This window comes from Peromyscus maniculatus, chromosome 13 (genome assembly GCF_049852395.1).
Source record: "Peromyscus maniculatus bairdii isolate BWxNUB_F1_BW_parent chromosome 13, HU_Pman_BW_mat_3.1, whole genome shotgun sequence".
Classification (NCBI taxonomy): domain Eukaryota; kingdom Metazoa; phylum Chordata; class Mammalia; order Rodentia; family Cricetidae; genus Peromyscus; species Peromyscus maniculatus.
In genome coordinates, this window is record NC_134864.1 from 22903619 (window position 1) to 22925934 (window position 22316).

At 41.3% G+C, this 22316-nt stretch overlaps 1 protein-coding gene across 2 annotated transcripts in view; it reads right to left on the reverse strand.

Moving 5' to 3' along the window:
* Positions 1-22316, reverse strand: part of Tmem232 (transmembrane protein 232) — a 280176-nt gene that overhangs the window by 196658 nt on the left and 61202 nt on the right. For both annotated transcript variants that reach the window (XM_016010076.3, XM_042259706.2), the window contains exons 6-8: positions 21789-21888; positions 19529-19686; positions 11318-11472 (exon numbers count right to left, since the gene is read on the reverse strand). In XM_016010076.3, coding sequence (XP_015865562.1) covers positions 11318-11472; positions 19529-19686; positions 21789-21888 — 413 coding nt within the window. The remainder of the gene's footprint in view (positions 1-11317; positions 11473-19528; positions 19687-21788; positions 21889-22316) is intronic.

The following is a 22316-nucleotide window of genomic DNA, read 5'->3' on the forward strand; positions in this document are numbered from 1 at the left end:
AGGTCCTGCGGGATGCAGCATTCAAAGGCTGCAGTTCTCCAGAGAGCCCTCAGGTCCTTACAAGAGTTTCTGACTTCTCTTTCTTGCGACTGGGTCAATGGAAGAATGTTTTCTTTCCAAACTTATAGAACAAAGGACAAACTTATCTAGGTAAATGTTCCAAAATCTCAGCATTACTTTATTTTTTGAAAAGTGGCCTATCTCGAAAGAAAATGTGTATTTCACAAAAATGAATAAGATCATAGGTTAGGTTTTTTTAATGCTATATAAGTGGGAATTTATAATGAAAGTCATTATCCATTAATGTTCATATGGAATGAGGTTTTCAAGAAATTTTACACCTCGTGCCCTTGTATTCAGTTCACCCAACTGAAATAGAAGTAGGTTGAAAGAGAATTAAGAGATAGCAACTGTACAACTGATGGCCTATAGAGCTACTTACAGCCTTGGCCTAAGGTGGTTGTAAATTTAACATCCAGGGTATTTAACAAGTATGTTTGAATTTCACTACTGTGCTATTCCAGTCATTAAGGCTAGGTCTCTTCTTTATCCTTTCCCTATGAAAACACTCAACATGTTAAGTGAATTAAGCAGGGCTCAAAAAAAAACAAATATCCATATTTTCCTCTTATTTAGAATCTAGATTCCCAAAAAAGACACAAAGGTAGAAAGGCATAGAGCGGGTCCTCTATGGGAAGGGATGGGAGCCTGCAAAGGGTTGAGGGAGAGAGTGGGATGGTAGATATGATCAAAGTACATTCTGTGCTTGTAAGAAAACCCCATAATGGAACCCGCTATTTTCTACAATTAAAATATGCTAATAAAGTAGGTTCTAAAAATACAAAAAGGGATGCCTTTTATGAGACAAAGACAATTCTAAGTACGTGGATAGAGTCTTCCAGATCTCAAAGGCACTTTCACACCAATTATCCTACTTGATTTAAATTTGACAACTTCAGGCCCATTTGAGACTTTTCAGATCTCTTTCTTTTTAACCTTACGGACTGTAGACACAGCTAAGCCTGAGAGACATGCGTACATCCCTTTAATGCATACTTAACTGTAACTACCATCTTCTCAGGTATATCGCTTTGTTTTGCGAGTCTTCCTTTTCTAAATCATTTCTTAAGTGTTTCAACAGTAAACCTCACTGTGGCGGGGCCAACTGTTGCCTGCTTAAAAGAGCAGGAGTTCCACTCAAGAGAGCAACATGCTTGGCACAGATTGTCCCCTCAACATGGAATGTTGTGTGTCTTGGATGGAATATATGAGTAGATTTGTCAAAAATGACAGATCTATATCAAAATGTACTGAGCTATAACTTAAAGATAATATATCTCAGAACATTTGACTTCAAATTAACTCTTTATGTCCTTGAACATTGAAAGCACCATGTGATGCTGATTTGGCCAATGAGATAGAAACAAAATTACATCGCCAGATTGCTGATACACACCTGTAATCCCATCCACGGGACAGGCTGAGGCAGGAGGAATATAAGGTCGGAGCCAGTCCAGGCTATATGATGAGATTGTTTCAAAACAAAACACAAAAGCTAAATTATTATTTAAAAAGGTAAAAGGTAAGTTATTATTCTCCTGGTTAATTTTTAAAAATGGCATATTTAAGGGGAAAAAGATCCATCTCCTTCATCCATTCTCTCCCTCCTGCCTGGAACACATACTACTACCAGAATGTGAACTTCCACTTTATAGTAACAGCAGAGGTCACATGCTAGGGATGGCGGCACAAGAATCAGGAGGACCTATGCACCTGCATCACAACACATTTTTGTCCTGTGCAGTAACGGAAGCCCTATCTGTCACCCAAGCGTAGCTGGATTTCCCTAACACAGGCAAGACCAAATCCCAACCGATACACCTAACACAGTACGAGCGTGCACTTCGGAGCCAGGAAGAATGCACAAAACTCTAGCTCTGCTACTTAAGTTGTGTGCTGATGAATAAATGGTGCATCCTCTTTCAATCACTCCCCCCAGCTTGGTCTTAATTTAGTTATCTATGTAAATAAAGAAATAGCAAAATCTGGTAGTCATGGGTCATCACCAGTTTGAAAGGACTGGATTAGAGTGTTGAGCTGAATTGAATTACAATTTCTCCAGTGCTAAAAGGTAAAAAGATTGTTAACTTTCTCTGTAAAGTCTTGGAGTCGCTGAAAGAAGTCTAGTGATCTCCAAGTCATGCCTCACACTCACCACACATGCTCCACAGGAGGGTCAAGGTCCACAGAAGGCAGAGTTCAAAAGCTTCCGCCACCCCACCCTGCCCCTGAGGACAGCCTGCCTCCATGGCCTTTCTCTCTTCTGTCCTCTTTTACATCTGGAAAGCTGTATCTAAACTAGCGCACGCTCACTGAACTATGGATTGAAAACTATCTCCGTGCCAGCCACTTGAGGCAGAAAGAAGTCCTGCCTCCCGAGAAATACACTATTTCCAATCAATGCTGCAGGGTGCAACACCTTCTATAAGCAAAACTGCTTCTGCCAAAGATAGAATAGATGCATCAATACATGTGAGCTGAAATTTGTTAAAAGTCAAAATTGAAAATCGATGCACACACAGGGAAGAGCTTGAGCTGGAAGGGGCTGAACATTCGAAGGGACCACTGCCTCCTTCTCAAGCTCACTGAAATGCAGAAAAAGGTCAGCTATCAGCAACTTGATTCACAAAGCTGTGAAACTGAACAGGCACCAAGCAAGGTACAGTAGGTATTGTGCATTTCCCTTAATTGCATAAACAAAAAAGACTGATCCAGGCTTCCCAATCATTTACACCCACACATATCTGTAAGGAAGTGAGAGCATCAGCATTTGGAAGAGTTCTGGGCTCTCTTTATTCCTCTAAACTGCATTCTCAATGAGCGGGTTGCCATTCTGGAAAAATGAAACTAAACTGTCTCCAATTATTAGCATTCATAGCGGTTATTCCAACCTTGCCATAAATATTTCAGAAAACGCTGCCTATATCAAAATCTATACAACCTTGAAAACTGATAACAGGCAAAGGTCACACACAGCAACTTACAGGGACAGCGCAAGCCATAAAATTGGTGGACCTGGATTGAGAGAAGCACTAAGGAATGCCCAGTGTCAACACTGGGGAACTCAGCAGCCTGTGTCCCAAAGAAAACATTGCAGAGAAGACTAATTACAATCATCTTCAGTTTGTCCTGTGAGTCACAGAACCAGGGAAAAATACAGATAATCTTTACCTTAGGATACTGGATTTAAAAAAAAAATAAAATAAAATGTATCCAGAATCTTCATTCTGTACTTCATTTTACCTTTATCTCTTCATCTTTCTTCAGAGTTAGCAAGATTCAGAGGGGAAAAGATCCTGAGAGGTACGTGGGGAGGCCACAAGAAGAAGAGATGCCATTGGGGTGCAGGGATGGGCTTTACTGAGACTGAGGACACATGGAGGTCCTTGATGATCACAGTGGCAGGGTCACAGTCTTCAACTACTTAAAAACACTGTGCTAAAAAGGGGGGCAGGAAGGGGGAGAACAAGGAAATCTGTGGCTGTTATGTAGAACTGAATAGTATTGTAAAATAAAATAAATAAATAAAAGAAAGAAAAGAAAAAAGAGAAAGAAAAAAAAAGAATGTCAATGTCTGTGAACACCACTACCTTAGCTTAAAATGCTTAATTTCATGGGTCTCTTCTCATTCTGGAATAAGTAAAGAAAACTGGACAAGCAGACTCCCTTAGAATCAGTGAAAATGTATACTATGACAAGGGCTTTATAAAAAAAAAAAAAAGTACCAGCCTGATTCCTCAGAGAAGACCATAACTCTTAAAAATACTTCTTACAGGGGCCCAAGGACCTGGCTTAGTGGAAAAGTACTGCACACACAAGGGTGAGTACCTGAGTTCTAATCCCCCAAATCCACGTAAAGCTGGATGCAATACAAAATACACTTGTAATCCCAGGGCTCCCCTGACAAGATGGGAGACAGTGACAGGAGGATTCCCCAAAAGCATGCATAATTACGTGCAAACACATCACTAATTCCTTTAGTAGAAAGTAGCCTCTTTTAAATAATTAGTTGAATATCATAAAGAAACACAGGAATATATTAACAGATAAAGTAGAGTAGGGTTAGAAATCTTAGTCTAGTCTTCATTGTGTATGGGGTATTGCTAATGTCACCCTTGTGGACACACAGTTAAAAGAATTCCTTTCTCTTGCACTGCTTGATTTTTTTTTTTCTGTATGTTTGAAAGAGATGGCTACATGAAAATTCTGATCTTGATCCTGTCTGCTGAAACGGTTCTTCCACTGTGTTACAGGAGTTTGCTCATTCTTGTGTCAGCAGGGAAGCCACTGGGGACGACCAAAGCCGTTACCAGGGAGCAATGCCTGTTTCTCAGGCACACCACCACTGATCCCTCCTCGCCTGTCAGTCCCCACAGCCACTTCTGGCCAGCTGTGTGGCTAACGGCAGTGAATCCAGCCAACAGCATCTTCCATTTCTGCTCTGCTCGCTTTCCAATACCATGGAAGTTGTACAGCATTGGCTGTGGCTCCTGTGTCATGGAGAGCCATTCCTTAGTAAATACTGCCAAGCCGAAGAGGGATGCCGTCACATTTACGTTGTAATCCTGGCAGCATATCGCATGTGACACATCATTGAGGGCAAGATTTATATCCAAGAGACCAGTTAGGAAATGACAGTGGCAATAGATGCTAAACTTTACAACAAGGCTGTGAAAGGGAGGACAGAGAGCGAGGGAGCAAGTGTGGATTGCAATAGATGTATTTGCAGCCCATTTGGACACTAGGTTAGGAAAGGTGGGGTAGAGGCAGAGGTGGGCAGATTTCTATGAGTTTGAGGCCAGCTTGGTCTACATAGTAAACTCCAAGCTAGACAAGGCTATATAGTGAGACACTGTCTCAAAATTTTAAAAAAAAGGCGGGGGAGGGGAGGGGAGGAGAGGAAAGGAGGAGAAACCGATTTGATTAACTTATAAGTAACATCATACAGACTGAGCAGGATGTATTTATGTCTAATATATCACATATATGTATATATATATATTATGTTTTATGTGTATACACACACATATGTAACAACAAATAAAGAGGTCCTGATTTGAAAGAGAGAAGAGGTTTACATGGGCAGATTTAGAGGGAGGAAAAGGAAGGGAGAAAAGATGGAAAAAGGAATGATGTTTTTCCTCTAAATGTTCAGCGAACTGGTCCATTAGTGCTAAGGGACTCATTGAGAATGGGACAGGGATTAAAGGCGTGCGCAGCACTCGGGAGGCAGAGGCAGGCAGATCTCTGTGAGTTCAAGGCCAGCCTGGTCTACAAAGCAAGTTCCAGGAAAGGTGCAAAGCTACACAGAGAAACCCTGTCTCAAAAAACCAAAAAGAAAAAAAAGAGAGAATGGGACAGGCAGAAAGAGGTTTGAAATGGAGGTCTCCTGACTCAAGGGTGGATGGTGTCTTCACTTAATGATGATGTGGTGATACATAAATTTGTATGTGTTCCACTAGTGGACTAAATGATTACAAACAGGGTGGAGGATCTATAGATCTTTTAAGAATGGGATATGAATCAAGAAACTAGAAACCTGAATACTCACACAGCCACCTCAACTTGTGGAGACTGAAGGGAGAGTGTACCATGAGTGTACTTTTGTTTAAATGCTTCCTGTGAGACTTCCCCATGAACACTGGGGTTACCAAGGGTCTGGATACAGATAGACAAGGGATGGCAGTGATCTATCTGAAACATGCAGGGTCTACTGTCTCCAAGAACCTGATTCTTTGTTTTGATACAAACACAAATACTCTAAAGTCTGCTAAACATATGCCACATTGATACAGTTTTAAATCATCAAGCTTGCTTTTTTTTTTTTTTTTTTTGATACATGCGAGGGACACACTGAACTGGCTAGTTTGCTTTGGGTGATGAGGTTTTATGATGGTGTTCTCTTGAAATGTTCTACCACTTTTCTCAGCAATCTTCATTGGCCAACAACTCAATCAGAAATACAGTATTTTTTTTCCATGTTGTATTTGAAAGCCTTTGGAGCTGGTTTGAGCTCTCTCTCCAAAGCAAACAGGTCACTTTGTGAAAAATCAAACTACAAGGTAGAGCGCTGAGAATATGAGATAGAATATAAAATTCAGTCATTAAGAAGAGGCCTGCATTCCAACAAATTGCTTACCTCAAGCTCTGGGTAGGTAAAGTAGACTGTGTGGCAGCTGGGGACTCCTGCAGTCTCCAGGCCTCTGACTCTCCTTTGTGTTTTATTCTGTGCTGGTGTTGGAACACCCTTTCCTCTTCTCTCTTGGGACACCATGGTCTCCAGCAAGGCTATTCTAATTCTATGATAGATTGTGTGTGTGTGTGTGTGTGTGTGTGTGTGTGTGTGTGTGTGTGTCCTCTCATGAATCCTGTCTATTCCCAGACTTAAAAACTCCTGATTGTTTTTGTTTCCTTTTGTATCATAAAAAGTGTAAAATTGGGGTTTAAATATAAAGAGGTAAAGTCATGGAAAACGTGGTGACACATAGATTAACAGAAATGGGCTGAGTTTAAGTGTAAGAGCTAGTCAGTAGTAAGCCTGAGCTAATGGCCAAGCCATTTTAATTAATAAAAGCCTCTGTGTATTTACTTGGGTCTGAGCTGCTGTGAACTGGGCAGGACACAGGAAAACTTTCAGCTACACAGTATTAAAAATAATTTGGCACTATTCAAACAACTGTTGTGTGTAACACAAATCTTAAAAGGTCTTATGAATAAAAACAAACCCGGAGCCAGGTATTGGGGTGAATGCTGAAAGATCAGAGAAGCAGAACAAGCCACATCCAACCTCACATTGCCAATTCCTCAGCTGATCTTGTTTCCTCAGACTGAAAGCCTTGGAGTTCTCATCCAAATGGATCTCAACTGTACTGCTGCTAAAAGCCTAAAAGCTTAAAAGACTCTAGTTCCTGGTCCTCATGCCTTATATACCTTTCTGCTTCCTGCCATCACTTCCTAGGATTAAAGGTGTGTGTCAACATGCCTGCCTGTTTCCAGTGTGACTTTGAACTCACAGAGATCCAGATGGATCTCTGCCTCCAGAATGCTAGGATTAAAGGTGCATGTGCCACCATTCTCTGGCCTCTATTTCTATCTAGTGGCTGTCCTGTTCTCTGACCCCAGATAAGTTACTAGGGTGCACAATATATTGGAGGACACAATATCACCACAGCTGTGTCCATTCTATTATTTGCATTCACTGATGATCACTTGATCAGTTTACCTCAGTTTACTCCTCTATTCTTCAACACCATGCATTACTTGTCCCTGCTTTTGTGATCATTCTCACATCCACCCAGAAAAAAGAAATAAAGATTCAGATGACCCAGGCAGTGGACAGTGTACTGATGCCCTGGGAAACGTCCTCTACTAGGACACTTAGAATCTTGCTCTAGACTCTGATTTCAGTTTCATTCTAAAAATAACAACAGTTTATACTATCTCTAACCCCAAACCTATGAAGTAGTAGTCTAAAATAGCTGGTTCCTGAAGGCCTGTTGACAACTTTAACCACAAATAGTCAGCAAACTAACTAAATATGTGTTGATAGAATAACATTTAAAATGGTTAAATAATTAATACAAGGCCGAGGCAGAACAGAGAACCACAGATTCAAGGCCAGCCTAGACTGCACAATACGTTCAAACCTAAACTGAGCTACATGAAGCTCTGTCAAAGAAAGACAGAAGAAAAAAGAGAGGAAGACTGCTGCTGGTTGTGTTTGATCTTTTGGGGGGCCCACCACCCAGCTCCCAAACAAATCACACATGGAGGCTTATTATTAATTATAAATGATCAGCTTTAGCTTGGCTTGTTTTTTGTCAGCTTTTCTTAACTTTAAATTATCCCATCTACTTTTTGCCTCTGGGCTTTATTCTTTTCTTACTTCTGTATATCTTACTTTCACTTTTACTCCATGGCTGGCTGTGTGGCTGGTGGCTGCATCCTCCTCTCCTTCTTCTCTTGCTCTTTCTTCTTTCCTCCCAGATTTCTCCTATTTATTCTCTCCACCTGCCAGCCCCACCTATCCTTTCTCCTGCCTCAATATTGGCCATTCAGCTCTTTATTAGACTAATCAGGTGTTTTACATAGGCACAATAAACACAACTTCACAGAGTTAAACAAATGCAACATAAAAAAATGCAACACATCTTTGCATCATTTAAACAAATGTTTCACAGCATAAACAAGTGTACCACATCTGAAAATAATAGTCTACAACCGAAGAGGGAGAGGGGGAGAAGGAGGGAAAGAAGTGAGAGAGAACTCATATGTGGAGAAACAATACATCTGCTAAGTTAATGTCTAAAATAAAGAATGCAAATAATTAATTCAAGGTCAAGCAAACAAATAACCCAATTTAAAAGACAAAGGCCCTGATTTGAAATTTCTTCTTTAGTTTTTCTGGGAGTTTTGTTTTTTGTTTTTTTGTTTGTTTGTTTTTTGTTTTTTGTTTTTTGCTGGGGGGAGGGGCGGGGTCTGTGTTGGTTTGGTTTGGTTTGGTTTTTGGTTTTTCAAGATAGGGTTTTCCCTTTATTATGTTTAGGTATGTTCCCTGTATTCCTGATCGCTCCAAGACCTTTATCATGAAGGGGTGTTGGATTTTGTCAAATGCCTTTTCTGCATCTAGTGAGATGATCATGTGTTTTTTTTCTTTGAGTTTGTTTATATGATGTATTACATTGACGAACTTTCGTATGTTGAACCACCCTTGCATCCCTGGGATGAAGCCTACTTGATCATGGTGGATAATTGTTCTGATGTGTTCTTGGAGTCTGTTTGCCAATATTTTATTGAGTATTTTTGCATCAATGTTCATGAGGGAGATCGGTCTGAGTTCAGTTTATTTGTTGTATCCTTGTTTGGTTTAGGAATCAGGGTAATTGTAGCCTCATAGAAGAAGTTTGGTAATGTTCCTTCTGTTTCTATTATGTGGAACAATTTAGAGAGAATTGGTATTAACTCTTCTTTGAAGATCTGGTAGAATTCTGCGCTGAAACCATCTGGTCCTGGGATTTTTTTTTTGGTTGGGAGACTTTTAATGACTGTTTCTATTTCCTTAAGGGTTATTAGACTATTTAAATAGTTTATCTGGTCTTGATTTAACTTAGGTATGTGGAACCTATCCAGAAAATTGTCCATTTCTTTTAGGTTTTCCAGTTTTGTGGAGTAGAGATTTTTGAAATATGACCTGATAATTCTCTGGATTTCCTCAATGTCTGTTGTTATGTCCCCCAAGATCCAGCTATACCACTCTTGGGCATATACCCAAAAAATGCTCAATCATACCACAAGAGCACTTGCTCAGCTATGTTCATATCATCATTGTTTGTAATAGCCAAAACCTAGAAACAACCTAGATGCCCTTCAACTGAAGAATGGATAAATAAATTGTGGCACATATACACAATGGAATACTACTCAGCAGAGAAAAACAATGACATCATGAGGTTTGCAAGCAAATGGATGGATCTAGAAAAAAATCATCCTGAGTGAGGTAACCCAGTCTCAGAAAGACAAATATGGTATGTACTCACTCATAGGAGGATACTAGATGTGGAACAAAGATGACTGGACTGCTACTCACATCACCAGTGAGGCTACCTGGAAAACAGGACCCCAAGAAAGACATGAGGATCGCCCAATGATGGAGAAATGTCTGAGATCTACATGAACAACCTGGACATGAGTGGGAGCAATGAAGGGCAAGGGTTGAGGGAAAGAGAGCGGGAGATCCCACCTGGATCAAGAACAGAGAGGGAAAACAAGAAATAGGAGACCATGGTAAATGAAGACCACATGAGAAAAGGAAGAAACAAAGTGCTAAAGAGGCCCACAGAAATCCACAAAGATACCCCCACAAAAGACTGCTGGCAATGGTCGAGAGACAGCCGGGACTGACCTACTCTGGTGATGGGATGGCCAAACACCCTAATAGTTGTGCCATAAACCCCATCCAAGGACTGAGGAATGTGGATGCAGACATCCACGGCTAGGCCCCGGGTGGAGCGCCAGGAGTCTAATTAGCGAGAAAGAGGAGGGTTTATATGAGCGAGAATTGTTGAAACCAAGGTTGGATAAAGCACAGGGACAGATAGCCAAACAAATGGAAACACATGAACTATGAACCAAAAGCTGAGGGGCCTCTAACTGGATCAGGCCCTCTGAATAGGTGAGACAGTTGATTGGCTTGATCTGTTTGGGAGGCATCTAGGCAGTGGTACCAGGTCCTGGACTCATTGCATGAGTTAGCTGTTTGAAACCTGGGACTTATGCAGGGACACTTGGCTCAATCTGGGAGGAGGGGACTGTACCTGCCTGGACTGAGTCTACCAAGTTGATCTCAGTCCTGGGGGGGGAGGCTTTGCCCTGGAGGAGGTGGAAATGGGGGGTGGGGTGGGTGGAAGGTGAGGGGGGCAGGAAGGGGGAGAACAAGGGAATCTGTGGCTGTTATGTAGAACTGAATGGCATTGTAAAATAAAATTTAAAAAAAGATAGGGTTTTCCCTATGTAGCCCTGGCTATCCTGGGCCTCACTCTGTAGACCAGGCTGGCCTCGAACTCAGAGATCTGCCTCCCTCTACCTCCCGAGTGCTGGGATTAAAGGTGTGCCACCACTGCCCAGCTAACTCAACAGTTCTTAAAGGAAGCCACACAGCTTCACAATGTTCCACTTCACTAATAGTCAAAGTAATGAAATTGAAGCCACAGTGAAATCTCACCTTACACTCACACACGAACAGCACATTGAACTCCACAAACATAGATAAGTATTACTGGTCAACCTATGAAAACTAGTCTTCCTTTCACTGCACCCAATCTGCTTTTGTAGGCTGTCCATGACCCTTCTTATATTAACACATGGACTAGAAGCTAACCCTTACTGGGAGTCCATTTTCTTGTCTATCTCTTTGAGAAGCACAGAGAAATAGGATCAGTACATCCCTTTCCAATATGTAATAGATAACTTCATTGCTCGGATCTAAGAACATGAGAAGTAAGAAAATGTTTTAAACACAAGAATGAATTTCCCACCAGTAACACATTTCATTTCATAGAGACAAACTACACAGAGCATCCAGCAAAACAAGACAACAGAGATGGCAACAATTCACTGATACAACCGATATAAAATCTGCACAGCGCCTTTGTCTTCGGGGCTGAGGCCATAAAGTGTATTCATAGTCAACAGAGCCGTGATTAACATTTCAGCACAAAGGTCTCTCTGAGTCACTCTGGATTTATAGAATTGCCCTTACCAGCATTTCGTCTGAAGCTGCGATTTGTGGAGGAGGAGATGTTCAAGCACTTTATTCAGCCGAGGACTATTGTTCTGAACACAAGTCCAGGCAACCACGCAGTGCCAAAGCAGGTGGTTGACTTCATAGCCCCCGTTGTTCAACTCAAAAGGGTTCTGAAATTACAACATGGAGAGCGATCTGCCCAAAAGTTCTTTTAATTTGCACAAACTTTTAAATACATTTTAAATATAAACTTCAGAATGAATATTCACTTATATTTCATGTTTTACTAAGTGAAGTAATTTATAAGTATTTTTATTGGGGATGTATAGTTGATAGAAGCTTTATTTTTTATAATCAATATATGTATTTATCAGTGAATTAGTCTACAATAAAACACACTTCCCAGACCCTATGTAGGACCACTATTAGATGCACAGTTCCCAGACTCTCTGCAGGACCACCATTGGACACATGGTTCCCAGACCTTATACAGGACCACTATTGGACACATGATTCCCAGACTCTCTGCAGGACCACCATTGGACACATGGTTCCCAGACCTCCTGCAGGACCACCATTGGACACATGATTCCCAGACTCTCTGCAGGACCACCATTGGACACATGATTCCCAGACTCTCTGCAGGACCACCATTGAACACATGGTTCCCTGACCTTCTGCAGGACCACCATTGGACACATGATTCCCAGACTCTCTGCAGGACCACCATTGGACACATGGTTCCCAGACCTCCTGCAGGACCACCATTGGACACATGATTCCCAGACTCTCTGCAGGACCACCATTGGACACATGGTTCCCAGACCTTCTGCAGGACCACCATTGGACACATGGTTCCCAGACCTTCTGCAGGACCACCATTGGAAACATGGTTCCCAGACCTTCTGCAGGACCACCATTGGACAGATGGTTCCCTGACCTTCTGCAGGACCACCATTGGACACATGATTCCCAGACTCTCTGCAGGACCACCATTGGAAACATGGTTCCCAGACCTTCTGCAGGACCACCATTGAACACATGGTTCCCAGACCTTCTGCAGGACCACCATTGGAAACATGGTTCCCAGACCTTCTGCAGGACCACCATTGGACACATGGTTCCCAGACCTTCTGCAGGACCACCATTGGAAACATGGTTCCCAGACCCTATACAGGACCAACACTGGACACATGGTTCCCAGACCTTCTGCAGGACCACTGTTGGACTCACTGTTCTCAGACCCTCTGTGTCTCCCTTCTTCACAACAGCTGACAGAAGGCAACAGGGAACATTTAAACAAAGATCGGGCTGGAGAGATGGCTCAGCCGTTAAAGGCTAGGCTCACAACCAAAAATAAACAAAGATCTGTGACAAACCGGGCTCTGAAATGCAGATTTCTCTACGTCAACAACCAAATACATGTCTTAAGGAACATGGCCAATGCCTGTTAAGCAACTATTTTTAAGACTCCAAATTCAGCTGCAAGGAAGCTTTTGTTTGTTTTCTCCAAGTGTTCTCTGCCAGCTTCATTAAATAATTGGTCTGCTACAGTGATCCGCATTCCATGACAACACAGTACTCTCATTGTTTTCTGTTTGTCTGTTTGTTTGTTTGTTTGTTTGTTTGTTTAGCCAAAGATACACACCCTGTTCTACATACTCAGATCACTGGCAGTTCATATTCCATACTAATAAGAAACACTTTAAATCTAAAGGGCTTCATTGTCTTCAGTTATTATATAAACTATCATCACTAAATTTAAAGGTAGTTTTTATGTTGAGTCATCTTAAAAAGCTGGAGGTTCATATAAATTTTCAAATTAAAACCTCTCAAGTTTCTAGTAAAATGTAATGTTCTTTGGAAGTGTGTTGATTCTTTTCCTTTTGGGGATAGTTAGATACTGGAGAAAACGGCTAGAGGCAAGGTCTGCAGAAGCTTGCTGGGCCTGGGAGCAGTAATTCGGAAAAGAAGCCCTAACCAAAGCCATGTTTGAAGTGCTACAATATTCCACAGGGAAGCTGTCTTCCGAGATAATGTAAGGCATTGGACTGAGACAGGCTGACTTTGGTAAATGCACATATAACTCAATTTTCTGCTTTGTGGTGGAGCACATTCAAAAAGTAAAAGCCATATAAATGAAATTGTCTCAGTAGCCCCAGGTGTCTCAGCCTGCATGTCTGACAGTTCTTAGGTTTCAGACTTCATCCACATAAACAGAGATATAGATCTGTTTTGAAACTTTGAGATGGCCTGATCAATTAAATTAAAACAATATTTTCCTAGATCATAGATACTAGGTGGCTACAAAGACTATTAAGTTAGGCTGTGTGTGTGTGTGTGTGTGTGTGTGTGTGTGTGTGTGTGTGTGTGTATTTGTGTTAACACATGATAAAGAAAACATTAGGAGGTAGGTTGTGTAACCAAAGCCTGTGAAAAACACAGGCTGAGACAGGAGGATGGCAAACTTGAGGCTACCTTTGGGAAATTTAGGGAGATACTGTCTCAAAAAAATGTAATAAAAAGGTAACATTTGGGATTATGAGCAAGACCTGTGTTTCATTTCAGTTTTATATGATGTCATTTTTCACACATCATGGAGAATGAGAAAAGGAAGCCTCATGGATGTCACTTACAACCGTCTGGTCTGGCACAGTCGGGTCATTTTGTTCTGCTGGACATTAGCACAAACTACATGCCCCGGACAATACTTCAAGACCACGATCCTTAAAAAGTCGAGTAACAATTTCTATTCTTAAACACAGATAAAAACAAAGCCACTGTGTCACCCACGAAACACACAGTCATAGACTCGCCCCTCCTTTTCAATAAGGGAATCTATAGGAGCTTCTTTGGGCTCCCCTCGATCTTTCAGGCCTAAATGCTGTAAAAAATGTATCCCGCACTCCCCTGCTGAAATAACTCCACAGCTCCTCCTGGAAGTTCAGGCTCCTTCCCTCTCCCCCTCCACCAAGGAATAACCCCATTGTCTCTGACAAATTGGTGCTCCTCCTCTTGACCTTTGGCTTAATGGCCTTGGCATTATCAAAAGAAAAGACTTAATGTAATAATGAGAATCCCATGATTCAAACCAGTACAGACCAGGAAAGAGCAGCCCTGACAATTATTATATGCCACAAAGTCTGTTGTCTTTACAGTCAGTCAGTCTACTATGGTTGGGAGATAAATGCTGCTTACAAACCGTCCACAAGAGCACAGAGACTCATGAGAGTTTCAAAGCATTGCAACGCTCTAGCAGAATGAGTATATACATGCTCAATCAAATAAAAATTAAGACATACTTTATTTTTGTCTGTAATTCCTTATTATTTCACTTTGCAAATTGTCAAGCTGTGATGGCTTTGAAACAGAAAAGGGGTGGAGCTGGGAGGCTGTTTGAAGGGTTCACAACACTCCCCCATGGTCGCATATACCAGGCAGACACTTCCACCTAGCCAGTTCCAGGTCAAGATAGCCATTTCCGGGTCAAGGCGTCTCATGTAACCGGGATCCATGACATTACATGGCCATGTAAGCGCACAACATGACCATGTGATCTACGCACACGCGTGGAGTAGTGACGTGACCTGGCCACACCCCCAGCTGGTTTTAAAGCGGAGTGCCATGTTTCGGTTCTCTCTCCTCTCTCCTCTTCCTCTTCTCCACCCACATGTCTCTCCCACAGGCCTGCACACTCTCTATCCCTTTATCTCTAATAAAACTCTTATAAGCGGATTCTGTCGTGTTTCGTGACACTTCCTTGCAGGGTAAGAACACAACGCAGTAAATAACTAACATTTTATAACTAACACTGTTCAGCTGGTGAAATGTCTGCTATACAGGAGTGAGGACCTGAATTCGGATCCTCAGCCATCAACAAAGCTGGGCATAATGGTGCTCATCGGTCATCTCAGTAACGGGAGGTAGACAGAGACCAGAAGATAGCAGATGCTGATCCCTGGCTTCCACAAACACGGACACACACTTGCATACTTGTGAACATGTATACAAACACATACCCCAAAAAAGGAAAAAAATTAAGAGTGACTTTACTGCATGATAATTTGATAAGCCCAGAATTCAATGACTTTAGAGAATATTTTTCCATCCCTTTCTGCTTGCCTGCCTACCTTCCTTCTTTCTTCTTTTTCTTTTACTACTTCCTGTGATTTCTCCATCTCCCTCGATTGCTGCCCAGCTCCAGACTGTCATCTGCAACTTGTACAGTGCCTGCTATGAGAAGCCCACCTACCAAAGTCCCATTGGTTGACTGGGAATGCAGACAACTCCAACACCTTGGCATTTATGAGACTGTAAGAGTATGACCTTACCAGGCAGTGGTGGCACACGCCTTTAATCCCTGCACTCGGGAGGCAGAGCCAGGCGGATCTCTGTCAGTTTGAGGCCAGCCTAGTATATAGAGCGAGATCCAGGACAGGCACCAAAACTACACGGAGAAACCCTGTCTCAAAAAACGGGAAGAAAAAAAAAGACCTTTGAGAGACTGGTCAGGGTCTTTACAACTGAGATGAGCTTGGAGGTGTGAGCTCTGTTGTGGCTGCTCAAATGAAATGTTTTTACTTTCATCTGTTTTCAGTCATTTTAGGGGTCAGCGACATTGCCATAAAAAGACCTCATAATGCAAATGTGTCAGCCAAATAATAACATGAGTCACTGGAGAATGCTCCTAATTTTAAAACGTGTGTGTCTCGTTACAAAGCTGCTCTTGGTATCATTCACACTCACGGTACAGCAGAGGGGCCCCAGATTTTGATCATGCCTTTTCGCTTACTGAGCATGTGTCATGTGAGAGAGTAAGACTGCTCATCACATGGAACATAAAGATGGTAGATCTGCTACTTTTCCAGGAACTATGTGTGCTTTAGATGATACTATTTAATAAAGTATCTACTCCATTTTAGCTCTGCTTCAAGTTCAAAGAACCATGTTGTTGTTATGATGCGACAACTGTGCTTAGAAAATCCAGTTCTGGGGTTGGGGATTTAGCTCAGTGGTAGAGTGCTTGCCTAGCACGCACAAGGCCCTGGGTTCGGTTCTCAGCTCTAGGGAAAAAAAAAAATCCAGTTCTGCCACTGAGCAGAACATGAAACTTTGATCCGGCAACAGGGCTCTGCAACTGCAGAGCTAATAGAAGTGTACTGCTTGTCCAAGTCGGCAGGAAGTATGGGTCTGGATAGCTTAACAGGACACAAAAAGAAGAAACTAAAGCCAAAATCCATACTGCATATCTTACAATATGTAAATTCCATCGGATTTTTAAAGCAATCCGAGTATTGGTGGTGCAACACACCCAGCAATTGCTTTTACTCCATCTCTACGAGCATTAAACATAAAATATTTCACAACGGCCAGCACAGGCTGTGGATGGACCTTTTAGTATAATCGGGAGATAAGGGATGATGGATAGATCAATAAATCCTGGATTGTAATATAGCATCAATAAGGACAGGAGGAAAAATGGCCACTACAGTAGCTATTACATTCTATTGCCTCTTCTTTTTCCTCTTTCATTCCCCAATGTAAGGAATGAAATGGGTATTGAATGGGCAGATGCTCAACTGAACTGGAGAGGCTGGCTTAGAAACGCCGCACTGGAGAAATTGGGTGGAAACTAGGGAACTTTAGGGCTTGCAATCACACCATGAATCAGAGCTGATTAGACGGGCGGTGATTTAGGCGCGCTGTGGCTCCACTATCCTTTACAGTCTTTAGATTATGAAGTAATTGGAGAAGAAAAAGAAAGGCAATAAACCTGACAGCCCCAAATGTGTTATAGTCCCCTCGGAGAATCACCATGGATAGAGCTGAAATAGTATTTAGGTCCTTTGTTCTACAAAGTGGAAATGGTACGGGAAGACCCGGTGACTGTGCATGCCACTCTCAGCCGATGTATTCATTCCGTGAGCTGTGGGCTTGGCCCCGTCTAGCAGCACACTTCCTTTGCTTCCAAGGGTAGAAATAGATTGATTCTTCAGGAGCACCAGCACGGAAACTAACAGCGGCCTCACCTGAGCCAGAGCATCTGTGCAGCATGTAGATCGCACAGCACCAGCACCGTATTTAGAGATACAACACTACATTCCTTCGCTGCCTCTGCTGAAAGCCACTGTGAACCGCCTAGGCTAAAGTGAATACTTAGATAGATTTTCAGTTATGGATGCCTGTATTTTTAGGTCTTTTCATTCACAAAGCACAATTTTATTTACGCAGTTAAGGCAGCTCTGGTGGCGATGATCAGGATGACCGTGGATCATGAAAAGGAGCGGAGCTTATTTTCACAAGGGAGCAAATGGTGGTCTAGTAAAGCTGAGCAGACCTCCTCGACATCCCACAGGCAGAGGCCAAGTAGGTCATTACTCTTTAGGATCAATGCTCTTTCTGCAGCTTAATATCTTGTTTTAAGTATGTTCATCAAAACACATTTTAAACTTTGAAACAGGTGCCTCTTTTTGCATGACAATTTGTGTCCACTACGAATTATGGCCAAACAGTTCAAATTACTTAGCAAACATCACTCTTTAGCGCCGGGCGGTGGTGGCGCACGCCTTTAATCCCAGCACTCGGGAGGCAGAGCCAGGAGGATCTCTGAGTTCAAGGCCAGCCTGGACTACCAAGTGAGTCCCAGGAAAGGTGCAAAGCTACACAGAGAAACCCTGTCTCGAAAAAAAAAAAAATCACTCTTTATATAGATGGTTTATCACAAATGGGCCAAGAGACAAATATTTAAGGCTTAAAAATTACAAACGTGCATGATAACACGTATTTCCTCATCTGTTAAATTTGGTTAATGTTTGAAAGGCACTAAGGGGAGTGTGGGAAGACTATGGGGTCACACATAAATAAAGTGTTTTTTTTTTTTAAGGAATTTTCACAAATGTCCTTATCATTAGAACTTACATTAGGTTAAAAGTGTTTTTCCAGGCTGGGGAGAGGGCTCGGGGATGAAGTGCTTGCTTCACAAGTGTGAGAGCCAGAGTGTGAATACACCACACACACATTAAAATCTGGGCTGCTCGGGCATCCCACCTGTAACCCCAGCTTTCTAGAATCGGAGACAGGATCTCAGAGCAAGCTGGCTAGCTAGTCTAGCCAGGTGGAATGGACCATCTCCAGGTTCAGAAAAAGACTGCATAGGTCAAGAGAGTCCAGAGCAATCTAAGAAGGTTCCAGCATCCACCTCTGCCCTCCCCATCCACATAAACACACATGCATGCACATTGCACATACGCATTCACACACACGTGCAAATATGAATAAACACAGAGCATGCACACCACACACACAAGCAAAAGACATGAATTTTGTTTCCTGAGAAATTAAAAAGAATAAATTTTCCATTTATAAGCTATAAAAATTAAAATAATGAAAAAAATCCCTGTTTCACAGTTCTCATTATTTTTCAGAAAATATTTGAGTGAAGGAAATAAAAAGATTATTACCAAAGAGACTGAAATTCGTCCTTTGAAAAACATCTGTCTTATACACAATTACATGGCTCATTGAACTTGTGTTTGCATAATTATTGCTTATTGCATAAATTGATTACTAATAACGTAAGTGAGAAAAAATTAACTTGGTGTACTAGAATTCTTTTAATCTCTCAATTTGAACTTTTTGGAGGGGGTAGGGTCTCACTGTGCAGCTCTGGCTGGCTTTAAACTCACTAGACCAGGCTGACCTTGAACTCACAGAGATCTGTCTGCTTCTGCCTCCTTTGTGCTGAGATTAAAGGCCTGCACTACCATGTCTAGACAGTTTGAGCTTTGGGAAAGTTTTGGTTGACCTCAATGGCATATTCAGCATTATTTCACCTGAAACACTGAGACCATGACATATCACATTTGTTTCATGGCCAGTTTATACTTTACATCCTTACCCTTAATGAAATAGAATATGAATCTAAGCTATGCTATTATTTGTTGCTAAGTGGCTGAGATGGATCCTGTGCTTCCAGAAGAGGTGTTATGCCCATGTGTCTTTAAAGAAGTAACAGATCATGTTGATGGCCCATTCCTCATCTAGCAATCTGTGGTCCAAGATTTGTGCATGAGCAAGAGTGTGTGCTGGTCACCCTCCCCATTTCTCCTCCCCCAGCCGAGCTCAGCTTCAACATTGCCTCCTGGATTGATAAGAATGAGCATATAATCATAGTCATTTATATTATAGCTATGCGACAGGGCACAGCCACCATATCTGGTAACCTACCAAATCAGAATATAAGGTCTCCGGTCCATCTATACATCCCCATTCTGTTTCAGAATGGAGTTCTCTTTTACAGATAATTTCCGATGTTTTCAGAATGAACTGCACATTTGAGAAAATGTTTGGATACTTGTGGTAGGATGCTTCAGAGAAATAAAGTGCTGTGGGAAGAAAAAAAATCATTCGTGAGAAATACTTTATTACTATTTTGCATTGTGTTCTACTTTTCTTTTAGTTATTAAAGTACAATTAAATTCAGTACTTCTGAGCTCCTACTCATTGCTCTAACTAGTTAAAATTTACAATGTTATGTGTGTCCTCTAGTGGTGAGGAAGAAAACTACACCTTAAACAAATCACATTCGAGTTTTTATAATGCAGAGCAGCTTTGTGTGATGGTTGAATGTACAATTAAATAATATTTTCTCCCTCTCTCAGCAGCCATTAATTACAGGTATCTCCTCACTTAGGAGTAGAACTTTGTGAGATTTTTCCAGTGGTCAGCCTGAAACACATACACTCATGAGCAACACTAAATGGATTCAGCATGTTCTGTTGATAGATACATATGTACATAGATGCAATTAAAGAAGAGACCATGAATTTGAAAAGAAGTCTGGAGAATTTGAGGGGGAGATAAGGGATAAAAATGATGTACATATAGTATTCATCTATGAAATTCCTTAAAATTTTTAATTAAAACATGTATATGGTTTAACATATTATGTATATTATATATTATAATATATAATTGTGGTGGTAATCTAATTGTACTGAAATATTATTTTGATTGTATGTTAATAAATAAAGTTGTCTGGGGGTCAGAGCTATTAGAGCCATAGCAAGAGTGTGGCGGTGGTGGCACACGCCTTTAATCCCATAAGATCTCTGTGTGTTCAGGGATACAGTCAGCATTGGAGACATATGCCTTTAAGACCTAGGGGGCTGTACATTCAGACAGTGACGAGGCAGTCATGTGTTTGGGTTTACAACCAATGAGAAGGCAGAACAACATACTATAAAAAAACGAACCGACAGGAAGTAGCTCTCTTTTCGCGAAGCTGGGACAGCAGGAGGAAGGGTGAGATTTTAGCTCTGAGCTCTGACTTCTCGGCTCTCTCTTTTACATTGTTTCTGTGTTTCTTATTTAATAAGACGGTTGGTTACATCAACATATAATTATTTGTTATATGTGATATTATGTTAATACATACATATGGTTACTATTCAGCTTTCTCCAGGGATGAGCTCCCTGATAGACTATCCAATCTCAAGTGCTTGGCCTTAAACACATTTACATATGAGCAACAGTAAATGGATTCCATGAGTTTTTATGTGGGTTTTGACATCCCAGCATGCACTAAGGTGTTCTTAGCTTTATTAGTCACCTATAGCCTACTCTTCACTTATTTTTGTGACAAGTCACATTTTTCCAAATCTTATTAGTCGATATAAAAGCATCAATTTCCTCCTGATTCCTCACTTTCCTACACATGCAACCTAGAACCAATTAACTACTTTGCCATCTGACATCCCATTGCAATCATTCACATTTTCAATACCCATCCCTCCATGATTCCTTCTTCCCAGTGTCTAAGTAGATGCATATCGTAGTGTGTGGAATCGCAGTGCCAATGACATTTCTTCCCCCATCGGAACAATTTAAAACACACTGCTCTGCTTTATGTAGTGCTAAAATATTCTGCTGTACAACCACACTGAGATGGTCCAGAGCCCTCCTCTCTCCCTATTCCAGCCCAGCATCTACAGTGCCAGCAGACCTACTTTAGAATATGAACTTCATTGCTCTATAGTTTGGTTTGGCAGCTATCATTACGAGTGAGAAAACTGAGACTTAGTCATTACATGCCCTTAGGTAGAAAATGAAGAGCTGATTGCAGAAGGCTGGAGGAGGGTGAGGAGAAGAATAGGGACAGTGAGAAGATGGTCAAGGAATATGAGGTTTCGGTCAAGATTAGATCCTGGACATCTACGGCACAGGTGGTGACTATTGTTCATAGGAATGCAGAGTTCATTCAGATCGCAAGGAGACTGGACTTCGAAATCTTCTTGCCACAAGAAATTCTAGGTTTCTGAGGGAAAACATGTACCAAAGAAATGCTGCCTGGCCCAGGGGCCATCTCTGGAAGCATTACTTTTCATGAAACATAAAACAGCTTATGCTCTTTAATAGTGACAGTCAGAGAATCTTACAATGTAGCATAAAACATTCATAAGCACAAAAATAAAAAAAAATATTCTACCGTATAAATATGGCTGCAGCCTAAGTAAATGTTGTTTAAAACTTTCCAAGTGACCATGCAGGAAAAATACAAAAAGTCGTAAGAAGATCAAGTAGCCAATCTGTCAAGAGAGAAAAGAGAAAAGCAGTTTTGTATCACACCAATAAATGCTTAAGAACCATAGAGAAAGATAAACCATTTTATTATTACATTTACTTTTTGATAAAACAATTTCAAAGTCGGTTGATATTATGTGTTTTTGAAATAACTTTAAAATGTTTATGTCAAGATTGAAATGCTGCTACAGCCAAAAGAAGAGCTTGAATAAATCATCCCCACCCTTTTCCAAATGGCCCACACTAGATTCTGTTCCACTCTGTATCTTCAGAGCAACATTGTTTTCCCAAATCATAGATCATAACCCTTAAATAACTCATGAAATGAATTGATGGGGCTTTTATATAAAAATAAAGCACATGAGAAGAGAAAATACCATGATGGATTTCACAGTTCCCTTTATTTCAGTATATTGGAGTCTGTATATTATGT